General features: G+C 41.2%; 1 protein-coding gene across 1 annotated transcript in view; it reads left to right on the top strand.

Moving 5' to 3' along the window:
• Window positions 1-16,565, top strand: part of LOC5566200 (protein sidekick-1) — a 332,004-nt gene that overhangs the window by 192,473 nt on the left and 122,966 nt on the right. Inside the window, exons 2-4 of the mRNA XM_021854677.1 lie at window positions 14,414-14,580; window positions 15,674-15,800; window positions 15,932-16,055. Coding sequence (XP_021710369.1) covers window positions 14,414-14,580; window positions 15,674-15,800; window positions 15,932-16,055 — 418 coding nt within the window. The remainder of the gene's footprint in view (window positions 1-14,413; window positions 14,581-15,673; window positions 15,801-15,931; window positions 16,056-16,565) is intronic.

The following is a 16,565-nucleotide window of genomic DNA, read 5'->3' as shown; positions in this document are numbered from 1 at the left end:
TCTTGAAAGAAAAAATTACAGCAATCAGTGTGAAGTAGTTTTCAATCTTCAAAAGTGTTCTCTTCTGAAGAAATGAGTTTATTTGAAAATAATTCCAATATAACGTAACAATGCAGGCATGATGGTACTATATGCACATTAAAGTCAAGTAACTATGCATTATTGAAATATGGTAAATTCGTTTGGAACTGATAAAAGATATTTTCAGCGTGGCTTTATATTATAGACGTGGGCGTTACCACAATATTGAGGAACGCTTCAGCGGATGTATCTTAAACGCACTTAATTACAAACAATTTCATTTTTCATCACTCACGCAGTCTATATTGGTATATCTATCGCTAGATTTGGATAGTTCCTCACAAAATGATCCCATTAAGTGCAAAAGTGAACTTTTTTGGGGTCACAGCACAGATAAAAATATATAAATTTCAATGTAGTGTAAACAGAAGAAGATACTAAAAGTAAACCAATTCAATTTATTGTTACAGCATCACGTTTAATTTCCAACTAAAGTTGCTTGAATGTTACATGATCGTGTATATTTGAAGTGTATTCGATTGAAAAACAAGCGATTTGACGACTAGACTCGACTAAGACTCTAGAAAAAAGAATTGTTTTACAGAAGTAATGTCGGTAGAAATAATCACGATTTTCATAGGTTTGCACGGATATGAATTGATTTAATTGGTTTCCCAGACAACCAGAAATCGCATAACAGTTTACGAACAAAGTCGTTTATTTATACAAATTGCATCACATCCGCACTACATGGTGGATGAAATCGTTTGATTGATGGATTTTCTAGCATAAAACGTTATTTTATGAGTTCATATGTACATTTTGTTTCGCCCCGTATACTAGTACAAAGATAATCGAATCAATCCGTAGCAGCTGTCAAATGAACTTTGTTATCATAAATAAAGTCGCAGTACAGATTAATTCGTAATAAAATCGATACATTCGTATTGCATGCCATTTATCATCATATAAAAATGCACGTATATCGCCTCCACTTTTGTACGTATAAGGCCTTTTCGCACCATCTTATACGTGGAACTTTCCACATATAAGCATCGCAGCACACAACTGATATTTGTAAATTTCAATTTTCACTACCAAAAATATTCATTATTTATCAGAAGGCTGATTTACTGCTGAAAAGGAATCGCTCAAGAAAATTCTCGTTCCTTGTATAAATGTTCTGTAGCCACTCCTGTTTGAACTGACAATTCCTTTCAACTGCGTACATCGATCAGAAAAAAGCGCATTCTTGATCGATTCCTTGCAGGAATTTCCCATGCATCAATATACGCCAAAAATACTGTTCAGTTGCAAACCAGGCTTAATCCAGTAAACAAATCCATTTAGAACTCATGAGGAATGTCCCTTGTGATTCTTCCAAAAACATTTCAAATATTCAGCCATGTATTTTTAAGGGGCAAGAAAAAATGACACAAAAGTCAGAACTGAAAAAGCAGTTTTCTCCTTTTAAAACAACAAATTGATGAAAATAAAAACACACAGCCTTTTAAGTTCTGATTTTTGTGCCATTTTTTCTTGCGCCTTAAGAGATTCGTCTAAGAATTTTCACCAGGAATTTTGCATGAATTATTTCCGTAATTTTTTAGTGTTTTTTTTTTCAAGAACTCCTCTAACAGTTTTCACTGAGTTTCCCCTGGGATTCGCACGGAACATTATTCCCAGGATTAGAAGTTATTTTTCCAGAAGATTCGCCTTCTGATCTTGCTAGAAATAAATTCGAAGAATTTCTATCGAATTGTATAAAAAATACAATTAGAGAGAGAATATTTTGGAAATCATTTTGAGCATTTCTCCGGGACAACTCTCAACATAGTTATTATATGTAATTTTAAAATCTTCGATTGAAATATCATCCAGTTGTTCATTATTGATTTGTTTAGGATAAACTGAAGATTTCTAAAGAAAGTAAATCTAAGAGTCTCACCAAAATTGTTTTTAAGATCATCAACCAAGGATTCCTTCCACACATTTTTCAAAGAATTCAACAACAGTTTTTCTAACTATGCCTTTGAGCTTCTTCCAAAAATTTTCTTCAGATTCCTTCAACAAATCTTTCAGGAAATCTCTCGGAAATTGTTCCAGGAGTGCTTAAAAAGCATTGATGTTGTTACATTCCTTCAAAACTCTCTCGAAAATAATATTTTATAATCTTCTTAAAAATGCCAACCCAAGAAAGTTTTAAATAATTCAAATGTTCTAGCGGATTTCGCTCAACTGCTCCTTCAAAAACATTTCGAGCAATTGGTCGGCGTTAAGTCATAGGGAAGCAAGTATAAAACTAGGTAAAATTAGATTTCTCTTTCATTAGATGCGAAATTACCTTACATCCATTTTATTTTTATCAGATTTGATAAATATTGTTAGCTGCGAAAGATATGTAACCAATTTATTTTAGATGATCTATAATAATTGATAAAAGTATGCAGTCAGAGTGGACCAAATGCTTATTACCATAACAGCGAAAATGATCAGCGCGCTGAGGAATGCGAGGAAATGACGCATTTCAAGTGATTTGTCAGATTTTTTTTTACCATGCAAGCATTAAAGGATTGTTATTTTCCGAGGAATTGTTCAAACAGAGTGAACCAATGGGGCCTTCCTAAGCCGAGTGGTTAGAGTTCGCGGCTACAAAGCAAAGTCTTGCTGAAGGTGTCCGGGTTCGATTCCCGGTCGGTCCAGGATCTTTTCGTAATTTCCTTGAGTTCCTTGGGCATAGAAAAGGGTAAATTATGTATTTTGGTCAGGCGAAGGATATGTCTTTAATCGGTGATCGGTTAACTGCATTAGATACTAATATTTTATCACGTTATGATACCTATATGCTAAAATGTACATTGTATTTTGAGTTTCTGGGGAGAAAAAGCTTACAAACTATAGCATTAGCTGCCAAAATGGCGTTTGTAGCGGCATGTCTGTTATACAGTTTGGACACCCTCATTGGAATATGATTTGGACAACAGCGTTATCTTAATATCTATTCAATGGTTTCTTAAAAAGACGGTCACATCACATTTTTTTAAGTTTACATGTGGCTTATGCATTTTTTCGCTCATTGGATGTGTGAACTAATGATGGCCAATTATTTAATTTAACGCAAGCAAATATCATCAGATCCACAATGGCCAAATTATTTAAACAAAACCCGTAATCTATTTTGGACATCATCTGATTTATGCCTTATATACTCATGTTAAGATTTTAGATGAACTAAGCTTCAATTTCAGACATATTTCATCATATTTCCACATTAAAACTTTTAACGAATGCCAATTCTGAGCGCTATTATTGCGTTTGATGCATGTTCTTAAAATGTACATTCTCTTGCATTCGTAGATGGATACAATTTACAATTTTGATATTTTTGTAGCCAATTTTTAATTGTTATTAAAATGACCATCATTATTAGGTAGCATAGTGTATTAATAATGCAGTACATGATTTCCGTACATAAATTCCTCATCATCTCATTGTAAATAAGCTTAGATCGACCAACCTGTCCAAATTATATGCATGTTTACGTTACCCTATCATCGTACCTGCCACACGATATACGAATGCTACAAAGGCAACTTTGGCATATAAAGCTCTCAGTTAATAACTGTGGAAGTGCTCATGGAAAGCTGAGTAGCAGGCTCTATCCCAGTGAGGACGTAATGCCAATAAGAAGAAGAAGAAGAAGAAGAAGGAGGAGAAGAAGAAGAATAAGAATGGTGCTCGCTGCATCCGCCTCCTGGCCCATAGGCAGGCACGGCGCAGGTTCGCAATCGCTTGAGTTCACCAGTACGTCGGTGGTCTCCCATTCCTGGGATGGACTTGCCTAGCCATGGTCGCATCGCATGCACGCGAGGGCACCGCTACTAGTTCGTTCCCGCTTAGGCCGAGTAGGTTACTCTACTCGCTGCCTGCTGTTGTTGTAGTCGATACTGTAGCGAACCGCCAGGTGGTCGCTGTGAGTGTAGGCATTGTCTACCCTCCAGTTCAAACTATTTACTCGTTAGGCCAGGACTACAAAAAGTTACGTCGATAATCGACTCCGCTCCGTTTCGGCTAAAGGTACTTTTGGTACCAGCATTAGCCAGATCGACATCTAGCACGGCCAGTGCCTCTAGCAGGATTTGACCTCGCTGGTTCGTGATACGGCTTCCCCATTCCACGGCCCAGGCATTGAAGTCACCCGCTATTACTACTGGCCTTCGCCCTGTCAGCACGGTCGTCATACAGTCCAGCATCTGCGTGAACCGCTCGATCGACCAACTCGGAGGCGCATAGCAGCTACAGAAGAGGACCCCGTTTACCTTGGCGATCACGAAGCCCTCATAGGCAGTAGACACCAACTCCTGGACGGGGTATTTACCCGTCGTCCATATCGCCGCAATTTTTCCAGATCCATCCACGACCCAGTTGCCGTTGCTGGCGGGTACTCGGTATGGGTCCGATATGATGGCGATACCCGTCCCACACTCAGCAACTGCCTGATACAGCAGTTGCTGAGCTGCATCACAGTGGTTCAGGTTCAGCTGCGTTACGTGCACTGCGACTTTTCAATTATGGCTCTTTTGAAGGTCGGGCACCTTGAGCCTCCCGTTGGATGCTTGTTGTTCACGGACTTCCCGGAACAAATCAAACACTTGGGAGGGTTCTTGCAGCCTAGTGCCTTATGACCTTCCTCACCACATCGCCTACACAACTTGGTCCTATCAGGACCTTTACAGCCCCAGGACTTGTATCCTGGTTCCCTACACCAAAATCAGATCACCGGTTACTCGTGTATGGTCAATGAGCATACTGACCAACCCACCTTGATCTTTCCTACCTTAGCGGACTTGGGCACCTGTACCTCGCACTGTAGCCACAGTGCCGTGACAAGCTCTTCTGCGTTAGTGATCTTGTCAAGGTTCATCACATTCAGAGTCACTGCCTGCGTTAGAGCCCTCACCTCGACACCCTCGCCAAGGACCTCCTCCGCCAAACTTATGTAGGCGGCACCCTTGCGCTCCTTGTGCGCTTAAGCTCGAGGATCATTTCACCTGTACGAGTGCGTCTGACACTGCGTACGTCGGCTCCTAGATCTGCGAGCTTCGCGTCGCTGCGCATCACCTTCAAGACTTCCGAGTACTTGGACTCTTCCGTCTTGATGATGATCGTATCACCCTTTTCGCGCTTGGCACCTACCCTTCTACCTTTCTTTGGCCTGGTATCCCTACGCTCCTGCACTTCGTGCTTCTTGTTCCTCTTCTTTCGCTCTACGGTTGTCCAGGGGGCGTCCTCCCCCTGATCCGCCCTAACCTGTGGTGTTTGAGGACCTCTCAATGGTCGCAATTCCCTGTTCCCATCACTCCGTGAGGGGCCAGCTTTTTCGGGCCCACCCTTCTAAGCTTTCCGGGACGCCTGGCTGGGGTCCGACTTTCCGGCACTGCTGCCGACTTTCGGGATCAATATCCGCCTGGCCTTGCGAGCGCCGTCGGGTAGCTCCGCCCCCGACGGCTGCCTCGCACGCTTCTGCGATTGCTTGTTATAAGCATTCGCTTCCGCACTTTTAGGGCTACCCGCAAAAACGAAGGGCTCCGTCTAGGTAGACTTCGGCACCTTCAATTCCACGAGTTCTGCCGCTGCCAAAGTCGCCATGGGTTCAGCATGGTTCTGCTTTTTCACCAACATCGACTTACAAAGTCTCAACAGGGCCTGCTTGAGGTCCTTGCTGATGTTGGACTTCGAGGACGCAAAGTCAATGATGGAGTCAAGCTGCTGTGCAGCCACTTCCATCGCAGAGAGCCCCTCTCTACTTTTATTGATGGCCCTCATCAACCACGCTCCATCCATAACCTCACCCGATACGTTGGCCGGGGATGAAATATGATGTCCAGCACTGGCACTACGTGCGCTGCTGCCTCCTCCTGCTTCCGCTCTACTCAACGGAGACCTAGCTAACCCACTTCTTGCGAAGAGGTTCGCTTCCCTTCTACTGCTACCTACGCTACTACTGTTATTTTGATTTGAATTTGAATTTGTGATCATTATGGATCCCACGAGTTGCACGGGAAAAGACGTCCACCACGCCCGAGCCCTGCATTAACGCGGTAAAGGACAAATTACTGTAAGGGGTGCCCAGGTACCCCACAGGCTCCGTTAACGATCGAGCGTCTTTTTCACCCCTTCGACCACTCATTCCTTGGCACGGTTCTTCGTTTCGCACCTTGAATTGGGGTTACCCTGTTTGGTGGACTCTTACCACCGGAACAGGTCATCCGTAGTTCTATTCTAAGCCGGAAACTACACAGCGATCGGTTAATATATACATGATTGGAAACACAAACGTGACTAATTGTATTTTCCGGTACAAGTGAAGGGAAATGGCCATATCTCGGAAGATTTGCAACGAATCTTAATGCGTCTACCTGCATTAAATCATCAAGTGGATCTAGTTTCTTGGAAAACTCTTAACATCTATAGAACTCCACACCACCCAAAATAACAAGCGACAGAAAATATGTGATTTGGACATGATCTCGGAAAATCCGGAACATCTCCGGTGTCCGGTGGCCAATATGCATGACCAAGCAAATTCCTCAAACTTGACTAAATTTGCCATCTAATGCTTCCAGATTCATCCAATTTCATCCGTTTTTTCAAAAAGTTATAAGCATTTGAATTTAGGCAAAATTTTGCCTATCTCAATAATTTTGCCTATACCCTGTATATAAAAGGAACGAAGAATTGTGTGTGCGAATACTACAGGTGTTTTGAGAAAATCGATTTATTCGAAATTGATTCGTGCCATTAAAACCTAACCTTATCCCTGATTGAACTTTAGTTCTATTCTGCATGCTTGATAGAATACACCACTAACAGTTTGATGAATCATAATTTGAATGTCATTTGAACAATAACAAAAGTGTTCTCTTCTGAAGAAATGAGTTTATTTGAAAATAATTCCAATATAACGTAACAATGCAGGCATGATGGTACTATATGCACATTAAAGTCAAGTAACTATGCATTATTGAAATATGGTAAATTCGTTTGGAACTGATAAAAGATATTTTCAGCGTGGCTTTATATTATAGACGTGGGCGTTACCACAATATTGAGGAACGCTTCAGCGGATGTATCTTAAACGCACTTAATTACAAACAATTTCATTTTTCATCACTCACGCAGTCTATATTGGTATATCTATCGCTAGATTTGGATAGTTCCTCACAAAATGATCCCATTAAGTGCAAAAGTGAACTTTTTTGGGGTCACAGCACAGATAAAAATATATAAATTTCAATGTAGTGTAAACAGAAGAAGATACTAAAAGTAAACCAATTCAATTTATTGTTACAGCATCACGTTTAATTTCCAACTAAAGTTGCTTGAATGTTACATGATCGTGTATATTTGAAGTGTATTCGATTGAAAAACAAGCGATTTGACGACTAGACTCGACTAAGACTCTAGAAAAAAGAATTGTTTTACAGAAGTAATGTCGGTAGAAATAATCACGATTTTCATAGGTTTGCACGGATATGAATTGATTTAATTGGTTTCCCAGACAACCAGAAATCGCATAACAGTTTACGAACAAAGTCGTTTATTTATACAAATTGCATCACATCCGCACTACATGGTGGATGAAATCGTTTGATTGATGGATTTTCTAGCATAAAACGTTATTTTATGAGTTCATATGTACATTTTGTTTCGCCCCGTATACTAGTACAAAGATAATCGAATCAATCCGTAGCAGCTGTCAAATGAACTTTGTTATCATAAATAAAGTCGCAGTACAGATTAATTCGTAATAAAATCGATACATTCGTATTGCATGCCATTTATCATCATATAAAAATGCACGTATATCGCCTCCACTTTTGTACGTATAAGGCCTTTTCGCACCATCTTATACGTGGAACTTTCCACATATAAGCATCGCAGCACACAACTGATATTTGTAAATTTCAATTTTCACTACCAAAAATATTCATTATTTATCAGAAGGCTGATTTACTGCTGAAAAGGAATCGCTCAAGAAAATTCTCGTTCCTTGCATAAATGTTCTGTAGCCACTCCTGTTTGAACTGACAATTCCTTTCAACTGCGTACATCGATCAGAAAAAAGCGCATTCTTGATCGATTCCTTGCAGGAATTTCCCATGCATCAATATACGCCAAAAATACTGTTCAGTTGCAAACCAGGCTTAATCCAGTAAACAAATCCATTTAGAACTCATGAGGAATGTCCCTTGTGATTCTTCCAAAAACATTTCAAATATTCAGCCATGTATTTTTAAGGGGCAAGAAAAAATGACACAAAAGTCAGAACTGAAAAAGCAGTTTTCTCCTTTTAAAACAACAAATTGATGAAAATAAAAACACACAGCCTTTTAAGTTCTGATTTTTGTGCCATTTTTTCTTGCGCCTTAAGAGATTCGTCTAAGAATTTTCACCAGGAATTTTGCATGAATTATTTCCGTAATTTTTTAGTGTTTTTTTTTTTCAAGAACTCCTCTAACAGTTTTCACTGAGTTTCCCCTGGGATTCGCACGGAACATTATTCCCAGGATTAGAAGTTATTTTTCCAGAAGATTCGCCTTCTGATCTTGCTAGAAATAAATTCGAAGAATTTCTATCGAATTGTATAAAAAATACAATTAGAGAGAGAATATTTTGGAAATCATTTTGAGCATTTCTCCGGGACAACTCTCAACATAGTTATTATATGTAATTTTAAAATCTTCGATTGAAATATCATCCAGTTGTTCATTATTGATTTGTTTAGGATAAACTGAAGATTTCTAAAGAAAGTAAATCTAAGAGTCTCACCAAAATTGTTTTTAAGATCATCAACCAAGGATTCCTTCCACACATTTTTCAAAGAATTCAACAACAGTTTTTCTAACTATGCCTTTGAGCTTCTTCCAAAAAATTTTCTTCAGATTCCTTCAACAAATCTTTCAGGAAATCTCTCGGAAATTGTTCCAGGAGTGCTTAAAAAGCATTGATGTTGTTACATTCCTTCAAAACTCTCTCGAAAATAATATTTTATAATCTTCTTAAAAATGCCAACCCAAGAAAGTTTTAAATAATTCAAATGTTCTAGCGGATTTCGCTCAACTGCTCCTTCAAAAACATTTCGAGCAATTGGTCGGCGTTAAGTCATAGGGAAGCAAGTATAAAACTAGGTAAAATTAGATTTCTCTTTCATTAGATGCGAAATTACCTTACATCCATTTTATTTTTATCAGATTTGATAAATATTGTTAGCTGCGAAAGATATGTAACCAATTTATTTTAGATGATCTATAATAATTGATAAAAGTATGCAGTCAGAGTGGACCAAATGCTTATTACCATAACAGCGAAAATGATCAGCGCGCTGAGGAATGCGAGGAAATGACGCATTTCAAGTGATTTGTCAGATTTTTTTTTACCATGCAAGCATTAAAGGATTGTTATTTTCCGAGGAATTGTTCAAACAGAGTGAACCAATGGGGCCTTCCTAAGCCGAGTGGTTAGAGTTCGCGGCTACAAAGCAAAGTCTTGCTGAAGGTGTCCGGGTTCGATTCCCGGTCGGTCCAGGATCTTTTCGTAATTTCCTTGAGTTCCTTGGGCATAGAAAAGGGTAAATTATGTATTTTGGTCAGGCGAAGGATATGTCTTTAATCGGTGATCGGTTAACTGCATTAGATACTAATATTTTATCACGTTATGATACCTATATGCTAAAATGTACATTGTATTTTGAGTTTCTGGGGAGAAAAAGCTTACAAACTATAGCATTAGCTGCCAAAATGGCGTTTGTAGCGGCATGTCTGTTATACAGTTTGGACACCCTCATTGGAATATGATTTGGACAACAGCGTTATCTTAATATCTATTCAATGGTTTCTTAAAAAGACGGTCACATCACATTTTTTTAAGTTTACATGTGGCTTATGCATTTTTTCGCTCATTGGATGTGTGAACTAATGATGGCCAATTATTTAATTTAACGCAAGCAAATATCATCAGATCCACAATGGCCAAATTATTTAAACAAAACCCGTAATCTATTTTGGACATCATCTGATTTATGCCTTATATACTCATGTTAAGATTTTAGATGAACTAAGCTTCAATTTCAGACATATTTCATCATATTTCCACATTAAAACTTTTAACGAATGCCAATTCTGAGCGCTATTATTGCGTTTGATGCATGTTCTTAAAATGTACATTCTCTTGCATTCGTAGATGGATACAATTTACAATTTTGATATTTTTGTAGCCAATTTTTAATTGTTATTAAAATGACCATCATTATTAGGTAGCATAGTGTATTAATAATGCAGTACATGATTTCCGTACATAAATTCCTCATCATCTCATTGTAAATAAGCTTAGATCGACCAACCTGTCCAAATTATATGCATGTTTACGTTACCCTATCATCGTACCTGCCACACGATATACGAATGCTACAAAGGCAACTTTGGCATATAAAGCTCTCAGTTAATAACTGTGGAAGTGCTCATGGAAAGCTGAGTAGCAGGCTCTATCCCAGTGAGGACGTAATGCCAATAAGAAGAAGAAGAAGAAGAAGAAGGAGGAGAAGAAGAAGAATAAGAATGGTGCTCGCTGCATCCGCCTCCTGGCCCATAGGCAGGCACGGCGCAGGTTCGCAATCGCTTGAGTTCACCAGTACGTCGGTGGTCTCCCATTCCTGGGATGGACTTGCCTAGCCATGGTCGCATCGCATGCACGCGAGGGCACCGCTACTAGTTCGTTCCCGCTTAGGCCGAGTAGGTTACTCTACTCGCTGCCTGCTGTTGTTGTAGTCGATACTGTAGCGAACCGCCAGGTGGTCGCTGTGAGTGTAGGCATTGTCTACCCTCCAGTTCAAACTATTTACTCGTTAGGCCAGGACTACAAAAAGTTACGTCGATAATCGACTCCGCTCCGTTTCGGCTAAAGGTACTTTTGGTACCAGCATTAGCCAGATCGACATCTAGCACGGCCAGTGCCTCTAGCAGGATTTGACCTCGCTGGTTCGTGATACGGCTTCCCCATTCCACGGCCCAGGCATTGAAGTCACCCGCTATTACTACTGGCCTTCGCCCTGTCAGCACGGTCGTCATACAGTCCAGCATCTGCGTGAACCGCTCGATCGACCAACTCGGAGGCGCATAGCAGCTACAGAAGAGGACCCCGTTTACCTTGGCGATCACGAAGCCCTCATAGGCAGTAGACACCAACTCCTGGACGGGGTATTTACCCGTCGTCCATATCGCCGCAATTTTTCCAGATCCATCCACGACCCAGTTGCCGTTGCTGGCGGGTACTCGGTATGGGTCCGATATGATGGCGATACCCGTCCCACACTCAGCAACTGCCTGATACAGCAGTTGCTGAGCTGCATCACAGTGGTTCAGGTTCAGCTGCGTTACGTGCACTGCGACTTTTCAATTATGGCTCTTTTGAAGGTCGGGCACCTTGAGCCTCCCGTTGGATGCTTGTTGTTCACGGACTTCCCGGAACAAATCAAACACTTGGGAGGGTTCTTGCAGCCTAGTGCCTTATGACCTTCCTCACCACATCGCCTACACAACTTGGTCCTATCAGGACCTTTACAGCCCCAGGACTTGTATCCTGGTTCCCTACACCAAAATCAGATCACCGGTTACTCGTGTATGGTCAATGAGCATACTGACCAACCCACCTTGATCTTTCCTACCTTAGCGGACTTGGGCACCTGTACCTCGCACTGTAGCCACAGTGCCGTGACAAGCTCTTCTGCGTTAGTGATCTTGTCAAGGTTCATCACATTCAGAGTCACTGCCTGCGTTAGAGCCCTCACCTCGACACCCTCGCCAAGGACCTCCTCCGCCAAACTTATGTAGGCGGCACCCTTGCGCTCCTTGTGCGCTTAAGCTCGAGGATCATTTCACCTGTACGAGTGCGTCTGACACTGCGTACGTCGGCTCCTAGATCTGCGAGCTTCGCGTCGCTGCGCATCACCTTCAAGACTTCCGAGTACTTGGACTCTTCCGTCTTGATGATGATCGTATCACCCTTTTCGCGCTTGGCACCTACCCTTCTACCTTTCTTTGGCCTGGTATCCCTACGCTCCTGCACTTCGTGCTTCTTGTTCCTCTTCTTTCGCTCTACGGTTGTCCAGGGGGCGTCCTCCCCCTGATCCGCCCTAACCTGTGGTGTTTGAGGACCTCTCAATGGTCGCAATTCCCTGTTCCCATCACTCCGTGAGGGGCCAGCTTTTTCGGGCCCACCCTTCTAAGCTTTCCGGGACGCCTGGCTGGGGTCCGACTTTCCGGCACTGCTGCCGACTTTCGGGATCAATATCCGCCTGGCCTTGCGAGCGCCGTCGGGTAGCTCCGCCCCCGACGGCTGCCTCGCACGCTTCTGCGATTGCTTGTTATAAGCATTCGCTTCCGCACTTTTAGGGCTACCCGCAAAAACGAAGGGCTCCGTCTAGGTAGACTTCGGCACCTTCAATTCCACGAGTTCTGCCGCTGCCAAAGTCGCCATGGGTTCAGCATGGTTCTGCTTTTTCACCAACATCGACTTACAAAGTCTCAACAGGGCCTGCTTGAGGTCCTTGCTGATGTTGGACTTCGAGGACGCAAAGTCAATGATGGAGTCAAGCTGCTGTGCAGCCACTTCCATCGCAGAGAGCCCCTCTCTACTTTTATTGATGGCCCTCATCAACCACGCTCCATCCATAACCTCACCCGATACGTTGGCCGGGGATGAAATATGATGTCCAGCACTGGCACTACGTGCGCTGCTGCCTCCTCCTGCTTCCGCTCTACTCAACGGAGACCTAGCTAACCCACTTCTTGCGAAGAGGTTCGCTTCCCTTCTACTGCTACCTACGCTACTACTGTTATTTTGATTTGAATTTGAATTTGTGATCATTATGGATCCCACGAGTTGCACGGGAAAAGACGTCCACCACGCCCGAGCCCTGCATTAACGCGGTAAAGGACAAATTACTGTAAGGGGTGCCCAGGTACCCCACAGGCTCCGTTAACGATCGAGCGTCTTTTTCACCCCTTCGACCACTCATTCCTTGGCACGGTTCTTCGTTTCGCACCTTGAATTGGGGTTACCCTGTTTGGTGGACTCTTACCACCGGAACAGGTCATCCGTAGTTCTATTCTAAGCCGGAAACTACACAGCGATCGGTTAATATATACATGATTGGAAACACAAACGTGACTAATTGTATTTTCCGGTACAAGTGAAGGGAAATGGCCATATCTCGGAAGATTTGCAACGAATCTTAATGCGTCTACCTGCATTAAATCATCAAGTGGATCTAGTTTCTTGGAAAACTCTTAACATCTATAGAACTCCACACCACCCAAAATAACAAGCGACAGAAAATATGTGATTTGGACATGATCTCGGAAAATCCGGAACATCTCCGGTGTCCGGTGGCCAATATGCATGACCAAGCAAATTCCTCAAACTTGACTAAATTTGCCATCTAATGCTTCCAGATTCATCCAATTTCATCCGTTTTTTCAAAAAGTTATAAGCATTTGAATTTAGGCAAAATTTTGCCTATCTCAATAATTTTGCCTATACCCTGTATATAAAAGGAACGAAGAATTGTGTGTGCGAATACTACAGGTGTTTTGAGAAAATCGATTTATTCGAAATTGATTCGTGCCATTAAAACCTAACCTTATCCCTGATTGAACTTTAGTTCTATTCTGCATGCTTGATAGAATACACCACTAACAGTTTGATGAATCATAATTTGAATGTCATTTGAACAATAATAAAACTAATATTTTTGTAGCTATTCGTGTAGCTAAAAATTGTGATGAGCTGAACCATGTCTGAGAGCGACATCAGTTTCAGCAGCTCCAAATTCACTAGAGATGCGTATCTTGATCTTTGAGACAAGCATTTTTTTCTGTTGTGCAATGGTTGTTTCCCGGAAAATTTGCGAATAATGCCAATGATGTCGTTCACCATTGCTCTTCTCCCTGATGAAAACCGGTCAACACATTTGCAAAGATATCTGAAAGTAAATTCAACCGAACGAATGTTCTTCTAAGTTTTCTGTTTATCATAAAACAACCATCTTTAGATTCAAAGCTGTTTCACTTTAAAACGTGGTCGAAGAAATTTTCAACGTCTGCTTTCTGTGCTGCGAAAAGTTCTTTAAAATTATTGCTCACCATAGCTTAACAAAACAACTGACGATGAACTTCCCCCTGTAATGAAATTCTCGTTTACGGTTGTGTTTATTCTGTCTGGAAGTGGGAGAAAACTTCTTGTTGAACGATTATTAATTCACGGAATACGTCATAGCAAGGTCGGGTTTTTGTTGTCTCACTTTTCTTTTCTTGTTTCTGTTTTTCCATTACAGACATCGAAAGCATACCGCTGGTGAAGTACATTGCCGTTGCTGGACGTAACGTTACCTTAAGCTGTCCCGGGGTAAATGAACACTCGCTGGTGGACACTCTCACATGGAAAACCAGCATCACAGTAGCCGAGTTTGTCAACGGGCTACCACTAGCCAGTAATAATAGGGTAAGCTATTTTTCCCGTTTTCCTCACTAATCAATGATAAATGACCGGAGAAGGGTATCTTCCATCTACAGTTATCGCCAAAAGAAAGTGCCCACTAATCCAGCTTGGTGTATACCAATTATATATTAAAACAGGGAAAACTTCCGTTAAACAGTCAACTCTTCATAACTCGATATTGAAGGGACCACAAAACAAGTTCAACTGTGATCGATGGTACCTTATCGAGATAGCCATGAAAACCAAATTTTACTACGGTTCTCTGACTCGATATCGAGATACCAAATATCAAGTAAAGGAGTTTCAAACTCATTTTCAAAATTGTATTTGGAACCCTCTGCAGAGCTTTATTCGTGGTATAAGGCTATCCATGAGAACTTTCCGCGATATGACTGACAGCTAAAAGTGTAGATGCAACCGAAACGAAAGAGCAAACAAAACATGCGAATGATATCGGAGCTTAACATTTTCCTTTGTAATCGAACGGTCACTCCGATCGCGAAACGTCAATAGCTCATGGTAAACAAAAAACCAGCTGAACGCAGCTGTCTCATAGATTGCCTTATTACAACAGCTAGTCCATATTGGTACAGTATACAGTAGGGATGACCTGAACATTTTGGTTGATGATCAAATGCATGTTCTTAAGACAGAGTTTAAATTTTCCGTTGATTATTGGATATTAATATTTTATATATTTGTTACGTTTCTATTCACCGCCAATGTGATTTTTGAATTGTCTTTTTTTTTCAAACTTTTATCTATCGTGAGCCCTAAATACTTAACATTATCTGACCTGGGTTCTTACGCACTATACAAATTATTTCTAATTTGCATACAAAAAATCCTTTTATGGAAAAAAAATCCTCTTGTGCATTTTCGATTATTTGGGCCAATCACGGAGTTGCAACTACGAACTGTAGGGTCATCAATGCTCATGCTCATTTTTAATTTGAATGACTACGAGCAAGTGGACACTTTTTTCCGGCGGTGACTGTAGACGGTATAGTCTCTGTCGTTATTAATTATCATCGCTCGTTCTGACGGAATTACATTTTTCACCCGTTTTTCGCTTTTGTCTGGCTCTCGTTTGCAGATAACATTGCTACCTGATAATTTTAGTCTCCACATAAGTCCAACGGTCGCCTCGGATACGGCCGAATACAGTTGTCTGGTGAACGACCGACACAGTCCAGAAGCCATCGTGGATTTGCTCGTTCAAGGTATGTACCGCACAAACAGAACACCAGACCAGCCCAGCCCAGCATCTGTCGCGCGCGCTTGGGTGTGGATAGTAATGAACAAACATTTTGTGCAATTATTATTTTACCTGACCAAAACTACATATTTGCAGACGTTCCGGATCCACCGGGGCGACCATTAGTCGTCAGCTTTACGTCACGTTCCGTGCACCTGTCCTGGGCACATTCACAGGATCCTCGCAATGCACCTGTAACGAATTTCATCATCGAAACGAGGTAAGTGGAGTAGTGTGAAAACCAGATTTGCTAGCCACATGCAACTGGTTATGAATTTCAACATGAATTGAAAATCAGAGGAATTTGAAGGTTTATGCTGGAAAATGTTGATGATGTGGCTGTCGTTCTTACCTGAAAATGACATCGCTTTTTTAACTGTTGGTTGGGCTTCTGGGGCCAAGACTGCTTATCAGTTTAGAGTTCTAATGGGCACTTCCACAGACAGAGAAAATTATTTGCCAATTGAGTACATTGCTTAATTGCACTGCTGTTGAATCCACTGCAGTTTTCGAAAATATCATAGCACGTCTAGTTTTTGGGATACTGGCTATATAGAATGCAAAATTTTATGATTTCAGACAACTTGCATGCAAGTTTGGAAGCTTGCATGGTTATTTATTTGCTTTATTTGTCACAGAACTTAAACTTCTTGCGTTAAACGGTAATTAACAACAAAGTTCAAAATACCTACATTGCTCAAACAACAATTTTTAATGATTTAAAAAAGTA

This window comes from Aedes aegypti, chromosome 1 (genome assembly GCF_002204515.2).
Source record: "Aedes aegypti strain LVP_AGWG chromosome 1, AaegL5.0 Primary Assembly, whole genome shotgun sequence".
Taxonomy (NCBI): domain Eukaryota; kingdom Metazoa; phylum Arthropoda; class Insecta; order Diptera; family Culicidae; genus Aedes; species Aedes aegypti.
This window is presented reverse-complemented; position numbering and strand designations above follow the sequence as displayed.